Source organism: Lissotriton vulgaris, chromosome 7 (assembly GCF_964263255.1).
Source record: "Lissotriton vulgaris chromosome 7, aLisVul1.2, whole genome shotgun sequence".
Taxonomy (NCBI): Eukaryota; Metazoa; Chordata; class Amphibia; order Caudata; family Salamandridae; genus Lissotriton; species Lissotriton vulgaris.
The window spans coordinates 1,662,191,352-1,662,206,819 of NC_141695.1; the positions used below are offsets into that span (position 1 = coordinate 1,662,191,352).

At 45.9% G+C, this 15,468-nt stretch overlaps 1 protein-coding gene across 1 annotated transcript in view; it reads right to left on the bottom strand.

Moving 5' to 3' along the window:
• SYCP2 (synaptonemal complex protein 2) overlaps window positions 1-15,468 on the bottom strand; it is a 3,993,018-nt gene that overhangs the window by 3,852,537 nt on the left and 125,013 nt on the right. Inside the window, exon 2 of the mRNA XM_086932653.1 lies at window positions 4,174-4,236. Within this exon, the coding sequence (XP_086788779.1) occupies window positions 4,174-4,197 (24 nt within the window). The 5' untranslated portion in view covers window positions 4,198-4,236. The remainder of the gene's footprint in view (window positions 1-4,173; window positions 4,237-15,468) is intronic.

The window sequence follows — 15,468 nt, forward strand, 5'->3', positions numbered from 1 at the left end:
TAGCATATCTCCAACAAGTATTGGACAAAGTCAGAATAGGGCCTAGCATGCAAAAATATATATGGGCAAGTTACAAGGAACCAAGTGTAAATATCCTTCTAAACGGGGTGAAGACAGAAAGCTCTGTGCTCTCTCATGGGACAAGGCAGGGCTGTCCTTTGTCCCCTCTCCTTTTCGCGTTCCCCACAGAGCCACTAGCCCAGTTGGTTGGATAGTCCTCTTTGGTAAGGTAATGAGCTTAGGAAGCCAACAACACAAGAAACATCTTTTTGCACAGGATTTTTTATTACTAACACTGGTGGACCCAGTTAACTCCATGCAGGAAATTATGGCCCACCTGCAACAATATGGGAGAGTGCTAAGGTTTCAAAATGAACTTTACCAAATCCTCCACAAACATTGAGCTGCAGGTCAGGGCAGAGACAGAAGCAATCTTCCAATTCAAATTGACAAGGAGATCCATTAAACATCTGGAGGTGCTAATCAAGTTGACAGCTCAAAACCCATACAAAGCAAATTACTCATCCCTTATAAAGGAGCTACAAAATGACTTGGGTAGATGGGGCACATTGTTTATATAATGGATGGGTAGGATGATGGCCTTGAAGATAAATGTCTTCCCTAGGCTATGGTGTCCATCCCATGCCCTCCCATTGTAGATATCTAAACAAGAGCTGCACCAGCTACAATCAGGATGTGCCAATTTAATCTGGCAGAAAGGTAGACCAAAAATAGCTAGGAAAGTACTGTAAAACACTAGAGATTTGTGAGGCATAGGCTTGCCCGGCAAAGACATACTTTGCTGCAGCACAACTACAAATTGTATTAGAATGGTAGCTCTGCAAAAACAGGAAAACACTGGCCCATTACGGAAATGCACTTACTGGGCAGGCCTCCCTGGGATCTACATTGGTTTCCATAAGACTCACAACTTAATCTTGCTTATGGGTCAAATATCATAGGACCACTTATAGAGCTATGGGACTCAATTTCTGAATCCTTCACGGTGATGACCTTCCCCTCCTCATTTCTCCCAATGATGAATTATCCAAATTTCAGACCAGCCTTAGTTAGGGGTGACTTATTAATAGTTAAATGGAGGAATTAGGCCCGGTAAAAGTGGTTATTATCACAGATCGAATTTGCAGTCTAAAAACTGCACAGGCAGGCTACAGTGGTAGGCCTGCAGTCAGCTTGCAGTCCTGTTTGCACTGTCACTGTAATGGGTGGCACACTGAGTGCTGCAGTTAACTAATATTTAACAACAAGGGGTGGTGATGGACAGAGTTTCTGAATTAAGCAGAATACTCTCACCCAGTCAAGAGATCAGGGCTAAATCCAACACCATTTTTTAGCTCACTGCACCATCCCAGTTCAGAACCTGGCTATATGCAAATTAGTCTGTTCCTGTCCCAGTGCATGATGGGAACAGGGCAAACCAAATTACCAAGCCAATTCTTTCACTGGGAAGAAAACAAGCTTCCGGGGACCGGTTTCTGGCATTTCAGCCGTCGTCGGCCCGGCTTGCTTGAATCCTGATGGTGCAATGAGCAAGGGACTCACATCTGAGTATACCCTTCCACGCTTAGGGTGGACAAAATATTTAACAACAAGGGGTGGTGATGGACAGAGTTTCTGAATTAAGCAGAATACTCTCACCCAGTCAAGAGATCAGGGCTAAATCCAACACCGTTTTTTAGCTCACTGCACCATCCCAGTTCAGAACCTGGCTATATGCAAATTAGTCTGTTCCTGTCCCAGTGCATGATGGGAACAGGGCAAACCAACCTACCAAGCCAATTCTTTCACTGGGAAGGAAACAAGCTTCCAGGGACCGGTTTCTGGCATTTCAGCCGCCGTCGGCCCAGCTTGCTTGAATCCTGATGGTGCAATGAGCAAGGGACTCACATCTGAGTATACCCTTCCACGCTTAGGGTGGACAAAATATTTAACAACAAGGGGTGGTGATGGACAGAGTTTCTGAATTAATCATCACCACCCCCTTTTCTGAATCATTTTGTCCACCATACGCGTGGAAGGGTATACTCAGACATGAGTCCCTTGCTCACTGCACCATCAGGATTCAAGCAAGCCGGGCCGAAGACGGCTGAAATGCCAGAAACCGGTCCCCGGAAGCTTGTTTCCTTCCCAGTGTAAGAATTGGCTTGGTAGTTTGGTCTGCCCTGTTCCCATGATGCACTGGGCCAGGGACAGACTAATTTGCATGTAGCCAGGTTCTGAGCTGAGATGGTGCAGTGAGCTAAAAAACGGTGATGGATCAAGCCCTGATCTTTGGACTGGGTAAGAGTGGTCTGCTTAATTCAGACACTCTGTTCATCACCACCCCCTTTTCTGAAGCAGTTAACTAATGGCATTTAACTTACAGGCCCCCGGTATACCATGGCCATATACTAGCGACTTTTAGTTAAGTTAAATATGGCAATTAGGAGTATAGCCAATTTCTACATGTTTCAGGGGTCAGAGAAAATAGAATGGGGGTGATAATCTAGAAATAGGCTTGTTCTACAGTCTTATATGCAAAAATGGAGAGAACTATGACAGAGAGGGTAACACAGAAGGAGTGGTCCAAACTATAGTGAGATATAGCAAGATTGTCCAAAGCATTCAGTGGGAGAAAAACATGATACAACATCAATACCATATAATAATGGTGAAGAGGAACTAGAATTCCCCAACTTGTGGTAAATAATAATGTCATGCTAACTCACGGGGTGAGATGCACCCCTGAGATAAGATCATTCAACTGTTGTGCAAGTATTTCAGCAGGGAGGCACTAAATTCCCAAAATCAGGACGGTCTGTAGAAGGCTACCTGTCAATAATACTTGCAATTCAGTGGTCTCATTATAGGGTTGTATCTCATCTCTGAGTAAGACTGGCCTTACAAATTGGAATTCTAGTATAATGGGGTTACCCAGTGCCCCATAGAACCTGTGTGTACAAGAATGCGGAAAATGTTGTCTTTGTCGGGTACAGAATTGATTTTAAGTTTACTAAATAATAACAATTAGAAAATAGTACTCAAACTTTTCGGTAATAACCAATGAAAATGTAAGAGAAGGAAGTACAAACACACCCAAAAATTGCATAAATCTGAAGTTGTATTAAGGGTTAATTCAATATATTCTTTTACATTTTATGGTGTCGTGGTGACAAAAGTGTGAAAAAAGTGCTAAGTGTGATTGAGATATATACAGTGCTGTACCGATGGTTAATAACTAACAAACAATAGAAACCAATCTACCAAATGGACTATTCTTATTCATGCTGTTTGTTTTGAACACACAACTTCCTATTAATTTCACTTACCCTACAGTCTCTTATTGGTGTGAAGCTCTTTCTTTCATGGGACAGACACACTACACTGAAATGAGTCTGTTGTTTTTGTTGAAATGCATTCAAGATTCCTTATTTTATGTGTATGTGCGTTGGAAAGTATATAAATGTGTCTACATTTAACTAAAGTGGGAGTCGGTCTTATATTGCATTATAAAAGCACTGAATGCGTGCAGTGATTCAACTGATAATTGGTAACTATATAAATTACATCCACAAAGAACGCTTGCATGAAAATATTACAAATAACCCAGATTTCCATGGGCTTAATGGTCACTCTTGTAGTAAAAGATACATGATTACTGGTGCACAATTATTTATTTTTTGTTTTAACATAAAAGATCTAGCGCTATGGGCCTGGCTTCATAACTACGTGGACTTAGCATTTAACGCAGTCCTAGTAACTGAGTGAAGGACTGATCAATTTTATATTGCTTGATCGTCAGATGTCATTAAGATATTTTACATGCTGGATAAAATTCCTGCTTGGGAAGCATTAACATTTCAGATTTTATAAATCAACTGATTTGCCCTTATATATGGATTAGTAACATGTAACCAGGCACCACTGGTAAATAATTAGCTTTTACTTTTTGCAGTTGAGGGCCCAAGTGCAGAGATACTTTATTTTTAATTATATAATTCTGCAAATCGGAATTTATGTTTTCAGTTTTTTTTAACTGCAATGACTTTGAATAATGGTCAAATAAATTATTAGTTCAACCAGTGATCTAATTTTTCACTAGTTAACAGACAATTTAGCAGTCCTTCTATAAAATTAAACGAAGAGTTTGTCATACATCAACAGATTCTATACCTTGAGATCTTCTTTAACAGGCATGTTGGAGACTTAATCCTTTGTTGCGAAACAAAGAAGTATCTATGAAAAAAACAAATACTGACAATTATAAAAACGTCTTCAAACTTTCAAGTCTGAAATAAAATGCTTAATTTTCAAAAGCAAATCTTTTTTATGAGGCTCAAAAAGTAAATGTTAGTACAGAAAATGCTTCAATATTAGAAGAGAAGACGATGCATGGAAAAACCTCAAAAGAAGCAAAGACAAAAAAAATGTGATTAATTCATGAAGGTCTGAAGCAAAAACATTGGAAGTTTAGCGCAAAATTAAAAAATTGTACAGCTGTAAACCATGATGGATTTGTGTTCCGTAGGTGGCAACAATGTAAGGGAGATTAAACCTCTGAAATACAAAACTTGGCATACGTTATTAGATGCACTGTTTACATTATGGCAGGATAGTCGTGACATTACTCTGTTTCACCAAGTCAAGACAAATTTCAACTGTGCCACTGCCCACCCCCAGAGTAATGCAAACCGCAAGACCAACCCTTGAGAGTTCTTTGCACTCATGCTCAAGTGCTTAACTCACAAATTACCATGCTAATTGACTATCCAATGTGTCATTTTGCCAATCATACTCAACCTCATGCATGATAGTGAATTCCTCACATGTCTGTTTCCCCACTCTCACATATCCACAAAGCAAATCAGACAATGAGATACTGGGGCCGACCTGATCCCATCCCACACAAACATCATATTAATATTTAAAAATACCAAACCAGAATTTAACTCCTATCGCCACCATAGATGGCTGGAAAAATGTTATTACAGAATCACCACATATTCAATCATTACCTCCAAAATCTCAGTCACCTTTGAGATGTTCATCATGAACTAAAACAAACAAGCATTTACAATGCAATAGGTCTCGCAGTGACAATGTTTTGAGTAAATGGCCTTGTAAATGAAATTGTTTTTATACTGTTTATGTTTTGTAAAAATGTATTAAAATGATTGTAATGTAAAATGCAAATAGTGTTAAAATTTGTAAATGGAAAAGGTATTTATGGCATTTATGTGAGTGCAAGCTATTGGCTTTTCTAAATGTTAATGGCTTGTGTCAATGTGAGTTTTGTTAAGCAAAATAAATATAATGTATTTGTAATGCTAATAGGATAAAGTTACTGCCAGTGCTCAACACCGGTGAGACCCGGTCCACTTGAAGCCCTGCCCCCGCATACAACTCTCCTACTGCATTGTCGTTTCCTATGCTGCTCCCAGATTTTGACAGCCGTCACACAGTTAACACTAGCACATCTAGGAGCATCACTCTGCAGAGAGAGAAGGATTTAATGTGCATGTAGTCTTCACACCTTATGGCCCACTGTGAGAAACCAAACTGCTTGGGGCCTCAGCTTCAGATATTTCAATTGTGCCCGGTCGTGAATACTTGCCCACAGACTCAATTTGTCAAGACACCTGGAGGCGAACCCCTACCACCCCAAGTTAATCACACTTTAACATGACTAGGTTACAAGCCCAGCTTACGCAGAGAACTGCAAGATCAATCAGGAAACGCATACAAGGTAAAGGAGAGAAACAGAGCTAGAGATGCAGGGCTAAGGAGGGGAGCAGATGAACGCATACAGGGTAAAGTAGAGAAACAGGGGTAGAGATGCGGGGTTAAGGAGGGAAGCAGGCGAATGCATACAGAGTGAAGAAAAGGAACAGAGTTAGAGATGCAGGGCAAAAGAGTGAAGAAGATACAGGCATACAGGGTAAAGAAGAGGAACAGAGGTAGGGATGCAGGGTTAAGGAGGGAAGCAGGCGAATGTTTACAGAGTAAAGAAAAGGAACAGAGGTAGAGATGCAGGGCTAAGGAGGAGAGCAGATACGGGCCGTACAGGGTAAAGGAGAGAAACAGGTAGAGCTGCAGGGTTGAGGAGGGGAAGCAGATGAATGCATACAGAGTAAAGGGGAGAAACGGAGGTAGAGCTGCAGGGTTAAGGAGGGGAGCTGATGAACGCATATAGGGTAAAGGAGAGAAACAGAGGTAGAGATGATGGGTTAATGAGGGGAGCAGATGTACGCATACAGGGTAAAGGGGAGTAACAGAGGTAAAGATGGAGGGCTGAGGCGGGGAAGCAGCTGAATGAATAAAGGGTAAAGGTGAAAAACCGAGGTAGAGCTGCAGGGTTAAGGAGGGGAGCAGATGCATGAATGCAGGTTTTAGCAAGAAGGCAGGTGCAGTGATCGAGGGTTTGGCATGGAAGCAGAGGAATGGATGCAGGGTTAACTTAGAACGCATATGCATGGCCAAGGAATCACATGAACAAAAGTTACTTACCTGTAAACTGTGGTTCTCCAGTATTGGTGTCTTTCATAGATTCACATGCTTGAATATTCCCCGTCGTCGAAGTGGGAGTCCCACGGTACATAAAATAGCAGTAATATATGCATGTATATATGAGAAATATCATAAATAAAAAATATACATACATATAATGCAATAGAATGTAAACTTAAAAAAGTACCATAGAACAGAATAGGCCCATTGAAAAGCCCAAGGGAGAAATCACTTTAGTAACATATTAGAGTCATTATGTGTTGGTCCACATTCCAGCCAATCAGGCTGTAGCCTCCTCTAGAACCTTCTCCTCAGAAGCCCAAGTCCTCAGATTTTCATAGCACAAAGTAAGTATAAGTGTTTGAGGAGAAGAGAGCCTCTGAGGGGAGGATGGGAGGGTCGCATGTGAATCTATGAAAGATACCAATACTGGAGAACCACAGTTTACAGGTAAGTAACTTTTGTTCTTCTCCAGTATTAGGGGTGTCTTTCATAGATTCACATGCTTGAATAAGAGTAGAAAGCAGTAAAATCATCACATAAGTCATAAAGGAGGTACACAATAAAGTCTTGGCAAACATATCACTAAATAAGTAATAAATACCAAAATTGTGAGAAAAAACCTTTATGACTGGAGGCGGGTAGCAACAGAGGCTCACCTTCATCGGAAGAGATTCGGCAGCACCGCATGACCCACTGCTGCATCCGCGGCATCTGTTGATTGCAGGCAGTAGTGCTTCGTAAAAGTATGGCTGCTAGACCAAGTAGCAGCTCTGCAGATGTGTCTAAGAGGTACCCCCGCAAAGAGGGCAGCAGAAGTCGACACAGCTCTCGTGGAGTGAGCTCGAGCTGGAGCAGGAAGGGGCTTGCCAGCCCGTTGATGACAGTAGGATATGGCAGACAATATCCATCTGGTGATAGTCTGTTTGGTAACAGCTTGTACTTTGCACACTGGGCCATATGCCACAAATAATTGATTTGTCTTTCTAAATGCCGCTGTGCGTTGAATGTAAAACTTGAGGCAGCGCTTTACATCCAGAGTGTGCAAAGAGCGTTCCGCTGCAGATTGTGGTGCTGGAAAGAAAGTTTTAAGAATAATTGGTTCATTGAGATGGAAATCACTGGGAACCTTTGGAATGAAACTGGGATTTGTCCTCAACGTAACGGCCTCGTTGGAGAACTGTAGAAATGGTGGCTGTACAGTAAATGCCTGGATGTCGCTGACACGCCTGGACGAAGTCAGAGCAAGCAAAAGAGCCACTTTCCAAGAGAGGAATTTCAGATTTGCCGAATGGATGGGCTCGAATGGAGGCAAAAGCAGTTGGGACAAAACCAAGTTCAATCGCCAAGTAGGTGGGGGCCGACGGATCGGTAGGAACATCCGAAAAAGGCCCTTGAAGAATTGCCTAATTATTCTGGAGGAGTACAAAGATGTTACGCCATCATGGCAAAAACGGGAAATTGCAGCCAGAAACACCTTTAGAGTGGAGTGTGATAGTCCTGATCTTGCTAATGACAGGAAGAACGGCAAGATCTGCTCAGGCTGAGCACACATTGGATCTAAGGACTTAGTGGAGCACCAAGCACTGAAACGTTTCCACTTTAACCCCTTCCATGCTGGTGACGAACCCCAGCCGTCATGCACTACGGTGCTCGTGTGCTGATGACGGCTGGGGTTCGTCATGGCCCGCTCGTGTTCGGCCGGCGGCCGCACACGGGAAAAAAAGCGGCCGCATCGAAGGGGTTAACTGGTAAGTTTTGATTGGAGATGGAGCGCGAGCACTTGCTAGAACCGCCCTACAATCCTCGTCGATATTTATGCGTGCAAATTCATTGTACTCAGGTTCCATGCATGAAGTTGGAGATATGCTGGATCCGGATGTCAAGTCAAGTAAAGTCAAAAAGATTTATATAGCGCGCTACATACCCAGAGGGTCTCAAGGTGCTTGAAGGAGGGTTGGGAATTACTTGTCGAATATCCAAGTTTTAAGTTGCTTTCTGAATGCTAGGTGGTTCTGAGTAAGGCGAAGGTGAGTGGGAAGTGAGTTCCAGGTTTTAGCTGCCAGGTAGGAGAAGGATCTACCTCCCATGGTGGTTTTGTTGATGCGAGGTACAGTAGCAAGGGCTTGGTTGGAGGATCGTAGCTGGCGGGAGGGGGTGTAGAAGGAAAGTCATGTGTTGAGGGCATTCTGGTCCAAGTTCGTAAAGTGCTTTGTGGGCGTGGGTTAGGAGGCGGAAAGTAATCCTCTTATTGACGGGGAGCCAGTGGAGGTCTTTCAGGTGAGCAGAGATGTGTTCTTTACGCAGGATGTCTAGTATGAGTCTGGCTGAAGCGTTCAGAGTTTTTTCTGGAGTTTTGCGGTGGTACCGGCGTATAGGGTGTTTCCGTAGTCCAGGCGGCTCATGACCAGTGCGTGGGTGACCGTTTTTCTAGTTTCAGTGGGGATCTAGCGAAATGTTTTTTTGAGCATGCGAATAATGTTGAAGCAAGATGATGAAACGGCGTTGACTTGTCTGTTCATCGAGAGTGAGGAGTCCAGAATGACGCCCAGGTTCCGTGCGTGGTCCGTCGGGATGGGTGCTTTTCCAAGGGCCTCTGGCCACCAAGAGTCATCCCAGGCGGAGGGGGAGGTGCCTAAGATAAGGACTTCTGTTTTGTCTGAGTTCAGTTTCAGACGGCTGTGCTTCATCCACTCGGCTACTTCTTTCATTCCTTCATGTAGGTTGGTTTTGGCAGTGTTAGGGTCTCTGGTGAGTGAGAGGATCAGTTGAGTGTCATCAGCGTAGGAGATGATGTTGAGGTTGTGTTGGCGTGCGATGGCCGCGAGGGGGCTCATGTATACGTTGAAGAGGGTGGGGCTGAGTGAAGATCCTTGTGGTACGCCGCAGATGACTTCAGTGGCCTCTGACTTGAATGGTGGGAGGCGGACTCTCTGAGTTCTTCCGGCAAGGAACGAGGTGATCCATTCCAGTGCTTTTCCTTGGATTCCGATGTTTCTGAGGCGTTGTAACAGGGTGCGAATGTCGTCTGTTGCTGCGATGAGGGCGGTATAAGTGCTGTGTTTGGCTCGGAAGCCGGACTGTGAGGAGTCGAGGGATTTGTTGGTTTCGAGGAAGGCGGCGAGCTGGTTGTTGACAGCTTTCTCGATGACTTTGGCCGGGAATGGAAGGAGCGAGATGGGGCGGTAGTTTTTGAGTTCGGTGGGGTCCGCTGTGGGTTTTTTCAGAAGGGCGCTAAGTCCTGCGTGTTTCCAGCTTTCCGGGAAGGTGGCGGAGTTGAGGGAGCAGTTGATGACGTCTCGGAGGTGTGGTGCAATGATGGAGTCTGCTTTGTTGAAGATGTAGTGAGGGCATGGGTCTGTGGGGGATCCTGAGTGGATGGAGTTCATCAGGCGGATGGTGTCCTCAGTGGAGATTGGGTTCCAGTCATTAAGGATGTTCAAGGGGGGTGAAGGTCCTGCAGAAGGTTGGGTGGGTTGGTCTCCGGGTCGGTTGTCGAAGCTGTTGTGGATGTCTGCGATTTTGTTGTGGAAGAATGAAGCTAGGGAGTCGCAGAGGGCTTGAGAGGGGGTGATGTCGTTGGAGTTGGCTGATGGGTTGGTAAATTCTTTGACGATGTTGAATAATTCCTTGCTGTTGTGGGCGTTGTTATCTAGTCGGTCTTTGAATGCGGCTTTCTTGGCAGACCGGATTAGTTGGTGGTGTACGCGGGTGGCGTTTTTAAGGCGTTCCTGGTGTTGGTGTTTGGGTCTTTTTTCCAGGCCTTCGAGGGTGCGACAACGTTTTTTCGATTTCTTAAGATCATCGTTGAACCAGGAGGCGTTTTTGCTGCCTAGTTTGATATGACGTTTTTTCAACGGTGCTAGGATGTTGGCGCTGTTGGTTAGCCATTGGGTGAGGTTAATGGCTGCTTGGTCGGGGTTTGAGGAGTGGGCAGGGGGGTTTGGAAGAAACGATGAGGGGTACTGGTCGATGGTGAATTTGTTCGAGTTTCTTCGCAGAGTAGGTTGAGGATGGTTGTGGGTTGTGGTCTTATTGTAGATAAAGTGAACGCAGCTGTGGTCCGTCCAATGGAGAGCTGTGGTGTGACTGAATGAGACATGTTTGCTGGAGGTGAAGATAGGGTCGAGTGTGTGATCTGCAATGTGGGTGGGGGTAGTGACAAGTTGTTTGAGTCCGAGGTTGGCGAGATTGTCCAGAATGGTGGTGGCGTTGCTGTCATAGCTCTTTTCCAGGTGAAAGTTGAGGTCTCCCAATAGAATGTATTCCTCGGAGGGGAGGGCGTGTGGGGTGATAAAGTCCGTGATGTCGTCACTTAATTGTGCACGGGGTCCTGGAGGCCCGTAGAGGAGGGTGCCTCTGAGTGTGGTCTTGGGGTCGGTGTGGATCTGGAAGTGAAGGTGTTCGGCGCTGGCAAGGTTGACGTCTGAGCTGGTTGAGATGCGGATGGAGTTCTTATGGACGATAGCGATGCCTCCTCCTGTTTGGTCGGTGCAGTCCTTACGGATGATCTTGTAGCCGTCCGGGATGGCAATGGTGATGTCTGGGGCTGAGGAAGCGTTCATCCATGTTTCTGTTAGGAAGGCGACGTCCGGAGAGATGGGAGGATGCAAAGGTATCGGATTTGTCAGAGAGAACAGAAGAAGATCCGAAAACCAAGGACGTCTCGGCCACTTGGGTGCAATCAGGATTATTTGGCACGGTTGGAACCTCATTCTGTGCAACAGGCGAGGAATGAGCGGAAGTGGGGGAAATGCATAGATGAAGTTGTTTGACCAATATATTGAAAAGGCATTCCCGCTCGACTCCCTGTGTGGATGTCGACTCGCAAATCGTTGACACTTCTTGTTGAGAGCAGTTGCAAAGAGATCCAACTGCGGCTGGCTCCATTGACGGAAGATGAAATCCAAAGTTGGCTGATTGATCTCCCATTCGTGGTTGTCTGAGAGGCCTCTGCTGAGCTAGTCCGCCAGAACATTGGCCACACCTGGCACATGAACAGCTGTGAGATGTATGTTGCGTTGGATAGCCCAATCCCATATTTCCTGTGCCAGTTGTGACAGCACGAGAGACCTTGTGCCGCCCTGTTTGTTGAGGTAGTGCATGCTGGTGGTGTTGTATGTCCTCACCAGCAATGTATGTCCCTGCACTAGCCTCTGAAAGGACTTCAAGGCCAAGAAAATCACCAGGAGTGCCAAGCGGTTTATGTGCCAAGTGCGCTGAGACGCCGTCCATTTTCCCTTTACGGACATCCCATCGAGATGTGCCCCCCAACCTTCTGGGGATGCATCTGTTGTCAGTGTAAGTGTTGGTGGTTCGTCTCTGAATGAACGGCCTGTCGCTATGTTTGGAGGATGAGCCCACCACTCCAAAGCTTTTTGAATGCGGGGCGTTAGATGGATCTTGTCTTCGAACGACCCAGATACCTGCTTCCACTGCTTGTCTAGTTCCTCCTGTAGGACTCTCATGTGCAATCTGCAGTTGGGAATTAGCTGAATGCACGAAGAAGCCATGCCGAGGAATGATTTGTACATCCGGACAGAAACGTACTGTCTTGACTGTAGGAACTGTACTTTCTTTATCATTCGATCTTGTCTCTCCTGAGAAACAAATGCTTGCCCCAGCCGAGAATCTAGCGAGGCTCCTACAAATTCTCGCTGTTGAGATGGTAGAAAGTGCGACTTTTGGAGATTGATGGACAAGCCCAACGTTTCGAAGAGGGAGGTACAGACTTGAATGTGCTGTTCCGTTAACTGAAAAGTCTTGGCCTTTATTAGACAATCGTCCAGATACAGATAAAACTGGACGCCCTGGAGACGCAGGTAGGCAGCAACCGGGGCTAGAACTTTGGTAAATACCCTCGGTGCTGAACGAAGGCTGAATGGTAGGACTTTGAATTGGTAATGAAACTGGCCGACTGTAAAGCGGAGATATTTCCTGTGCCTGGGATGAATAGGTACATGGAAATATGCATCCTGAAGGTCTATCGTTGAAAAGAACTCTCCTGGAATGAGGAAATTCAAGATTTGAAGCAGGGTTAGCATCTGAAAAGTCTTTGATGCGATGAACTTGTTTAGAGCCCTCAAATCTAAGATGGGACGCTACTCTCCTGATTTTTTCTTTACTAGAAAGAAACGGGAATAAAATCCCCTGCCGCGCTGATTTTGCGGTACCACTTCTATGGCTCCTTTCTTGATCATTAGCTTCACCTGAGCCAACAGTTCCTTTAGATGGGGAGAGGGTGGACCCGAAGGTGGACGAGTGGGGGGAAATTTCGTGAATTCCAGGGTATGCCCTTTTGAGATAACGTCCAAGACCCATTGGTCGGTGGTAATGTTGGACAAATTGTAGAAGAACTTTGAGATCCGACCTCCAAGATGTACAGTCGCCGGAGGGTAAGGCTTGGATTTGTCACTGTTTTTTGTTGTTGTTCGCACCACCTCTGTAATTGGACTTACGCTGTATGGTCTGGAGGTGGATTGAAGACTCTGGGACTGATAAGAGCTTCTTTGTCTATTATCATTATAGTTGTATGATCGATTTTGGCCTGTTACACGAAAAGTAGAGGTTCCTCCTCCTCTACCACGTGCCCCACAAAATGGCCGTTTTCGATACTGTAATGTTGCCAAGGACTTTGCAGTGTCCGTGTCCTTCTTTATCAGCTCCAATGCATCATCGACATGCTTGCCGAATAAAGATTCACCGTCGCAGGGTAAATCTAAAACCCTGGATTGAACCTCTGGGCGGAAAGGGGTTGATTTTAGCCAGCCTTGACGGTGCAAGACTGCAGCACCCACCAGTTGCCGAAAACCAGTGGATGAAATGTCGACGGCACAATCGATTATTTCGGCCAAAATTCTCTCTCCTTCTTGAATTATGGCTGCGCTTCATCTCAGATGGAATCGGGCATCTGAGGGATCAGAGCAGCGATCTCAGACCACATTTGGCGGTCGTAGCGACCTAGAATAGCCAAGGCGTTGGATGCTCTCACAGTTGTCGCTGCCATTGTCGTAAAATTCTTACCAATGGAGTCCAACTTACGGCCATCCTGATCAGGCGGAGATGTCAAAGGCATGGCAGGATTTCGAGATCTTTTTTGTGCCGCCTGAGTGATCACAGAATCCGGTTTAGGTTGAGAAACCAAACAGGCCGGAGAAGTAGGTGGCGCTTTATATTTTTTGTCCAATCTGGGCAAAACAGCTGGTATGGAATTAGGACGTTCCATCAACCTCAGACCTTCTTCCCATTTGTGGTCGATTATAGGATTGTTATGTGATTGTTTCTTATACGATTTTAAGGACTTGCCTCAGAAGCAATCAGTTTGTTGCGCCTCAATTGTTAGATGGAACCTCTTCGCAGCACGAACCATGAGGTTATGAAAACTCGCGATGTCTACTGGCGGCGAGGCTCTTGGTGATGCAGGTGGAGTATAAGGTGTCTGTACCCTATAATTGTCCCAATCCTGCATCTCATTATCGGTGTCGTTATCCCCAGTGTTATGAGGATTTTGATCCTCATTATCGGTATCAGGACGAGTACCAGTTGGAGACGTAGGTGCAACAGGCGCCGGAGTTGGAGGTCGAGGTGCTGGAGACTGAGGTCGAGGCGCTGGAGATTGAGGTCGAGGCGCTGGAGATTGAGGTCGAGGCGCTGGAGACTGAGACCGGGGCACTTGAGGTGCTGGAGAAGTAGGCAAGGATGGTGGAAACCTACGATTGTAGTCATCCAGCATGTGTTGCAGGTTTTGCACCAAAGACAAAGGGATTTGTGTAACCTGCTCATAACTAGTTGGTTCTGCCTCATCAAGTGGAAAAAGTTCATTCCCATCTTCGACGTCATTATGTTCGTCCTCATCCTCGTCACTATCATCCTGACACTTAATGTGTAATTCAGAAGGACTGGAAGCTGGGCCATAAGTTTGATCCATTTCAGAGTCATTTCCTGATTCCTCTCCTCCAGATTGAAATAGTTTTTCCGGAAGCTGTGTACCACTCCTTACTGGACTTAACTGGATGAGTGGTATAGTCTTGAGAGACGAAGCAGTAACCACTTTGAAGGTGGTAGCAGTGGTTATGGGTTGATGCGACGTCAACAAGCCCGTAGACGAGAACTCCAAAGTCTTTGCACCACCCAGGGACCCTTGTGCCCTTTGTGGAAGAAACCGGCGTATGAATTGGCAATTTAGTCTTTGTCAACGATGATTTTTTGGTCGTCGACTGAGTCGTCGACTAGGTCGTCGACGAGGTTGCAGCTTTAACCGTCGACGAAGATGCTTTCGTCGACGAGGATGTAGCCGTCGACGGAGGTGGAACCGTCGACGGAGGTGGAACCGTCGACGGAGTGGTCGTCGACGGAGTGGCTACCGTCGACGGAGTGGTCGTCGACGATGCAATCGTCGACGATGAAGATCTCGTCGTCGGAGTTGTCGTCGACGATGATGGCTTGCTTTTCGTAGACGGAGGACCCGTCGACGAGAGGCGCGTCAACGATGATTTCTTCGTCGACGGTTTGATCGTCGACGAGATCTTGATGGTAGAAGAGATGGGTCTCACCTCATGACTGCTCGTTGACGAGATGGTCGTCGTCGTTGCAGAGCTGGTCGACAGGGAACAAGTGGTCGTCGACGTAGAAACAGCCATGACTGACTTCGTCGACGCTGAAGACGTCGACGGACGCGTCGACGGACCCATCGACGAGCTAGTGCCCGTTTAGAAGAGGAAGGCACAGCTTTGGGTCTAGACGCCAGAGAGCCAGGTCCCGTAGGCGCACCCTGAAGCAAATCCTGTGGGGAGACATCCTTGAAGGAACCCAGCATTCTACTCTTCTTAAGAAAAGGAGAGGGAACCTCAGTCTCAGACCCACGCTTCTGAGAGGATTTAGAAAATCCAGATGACAGACTCTCAGCATCAGAAACCACACTTTCAGTAGATCTCAACTTCTGTAGCCACAGAAGGAGACGGG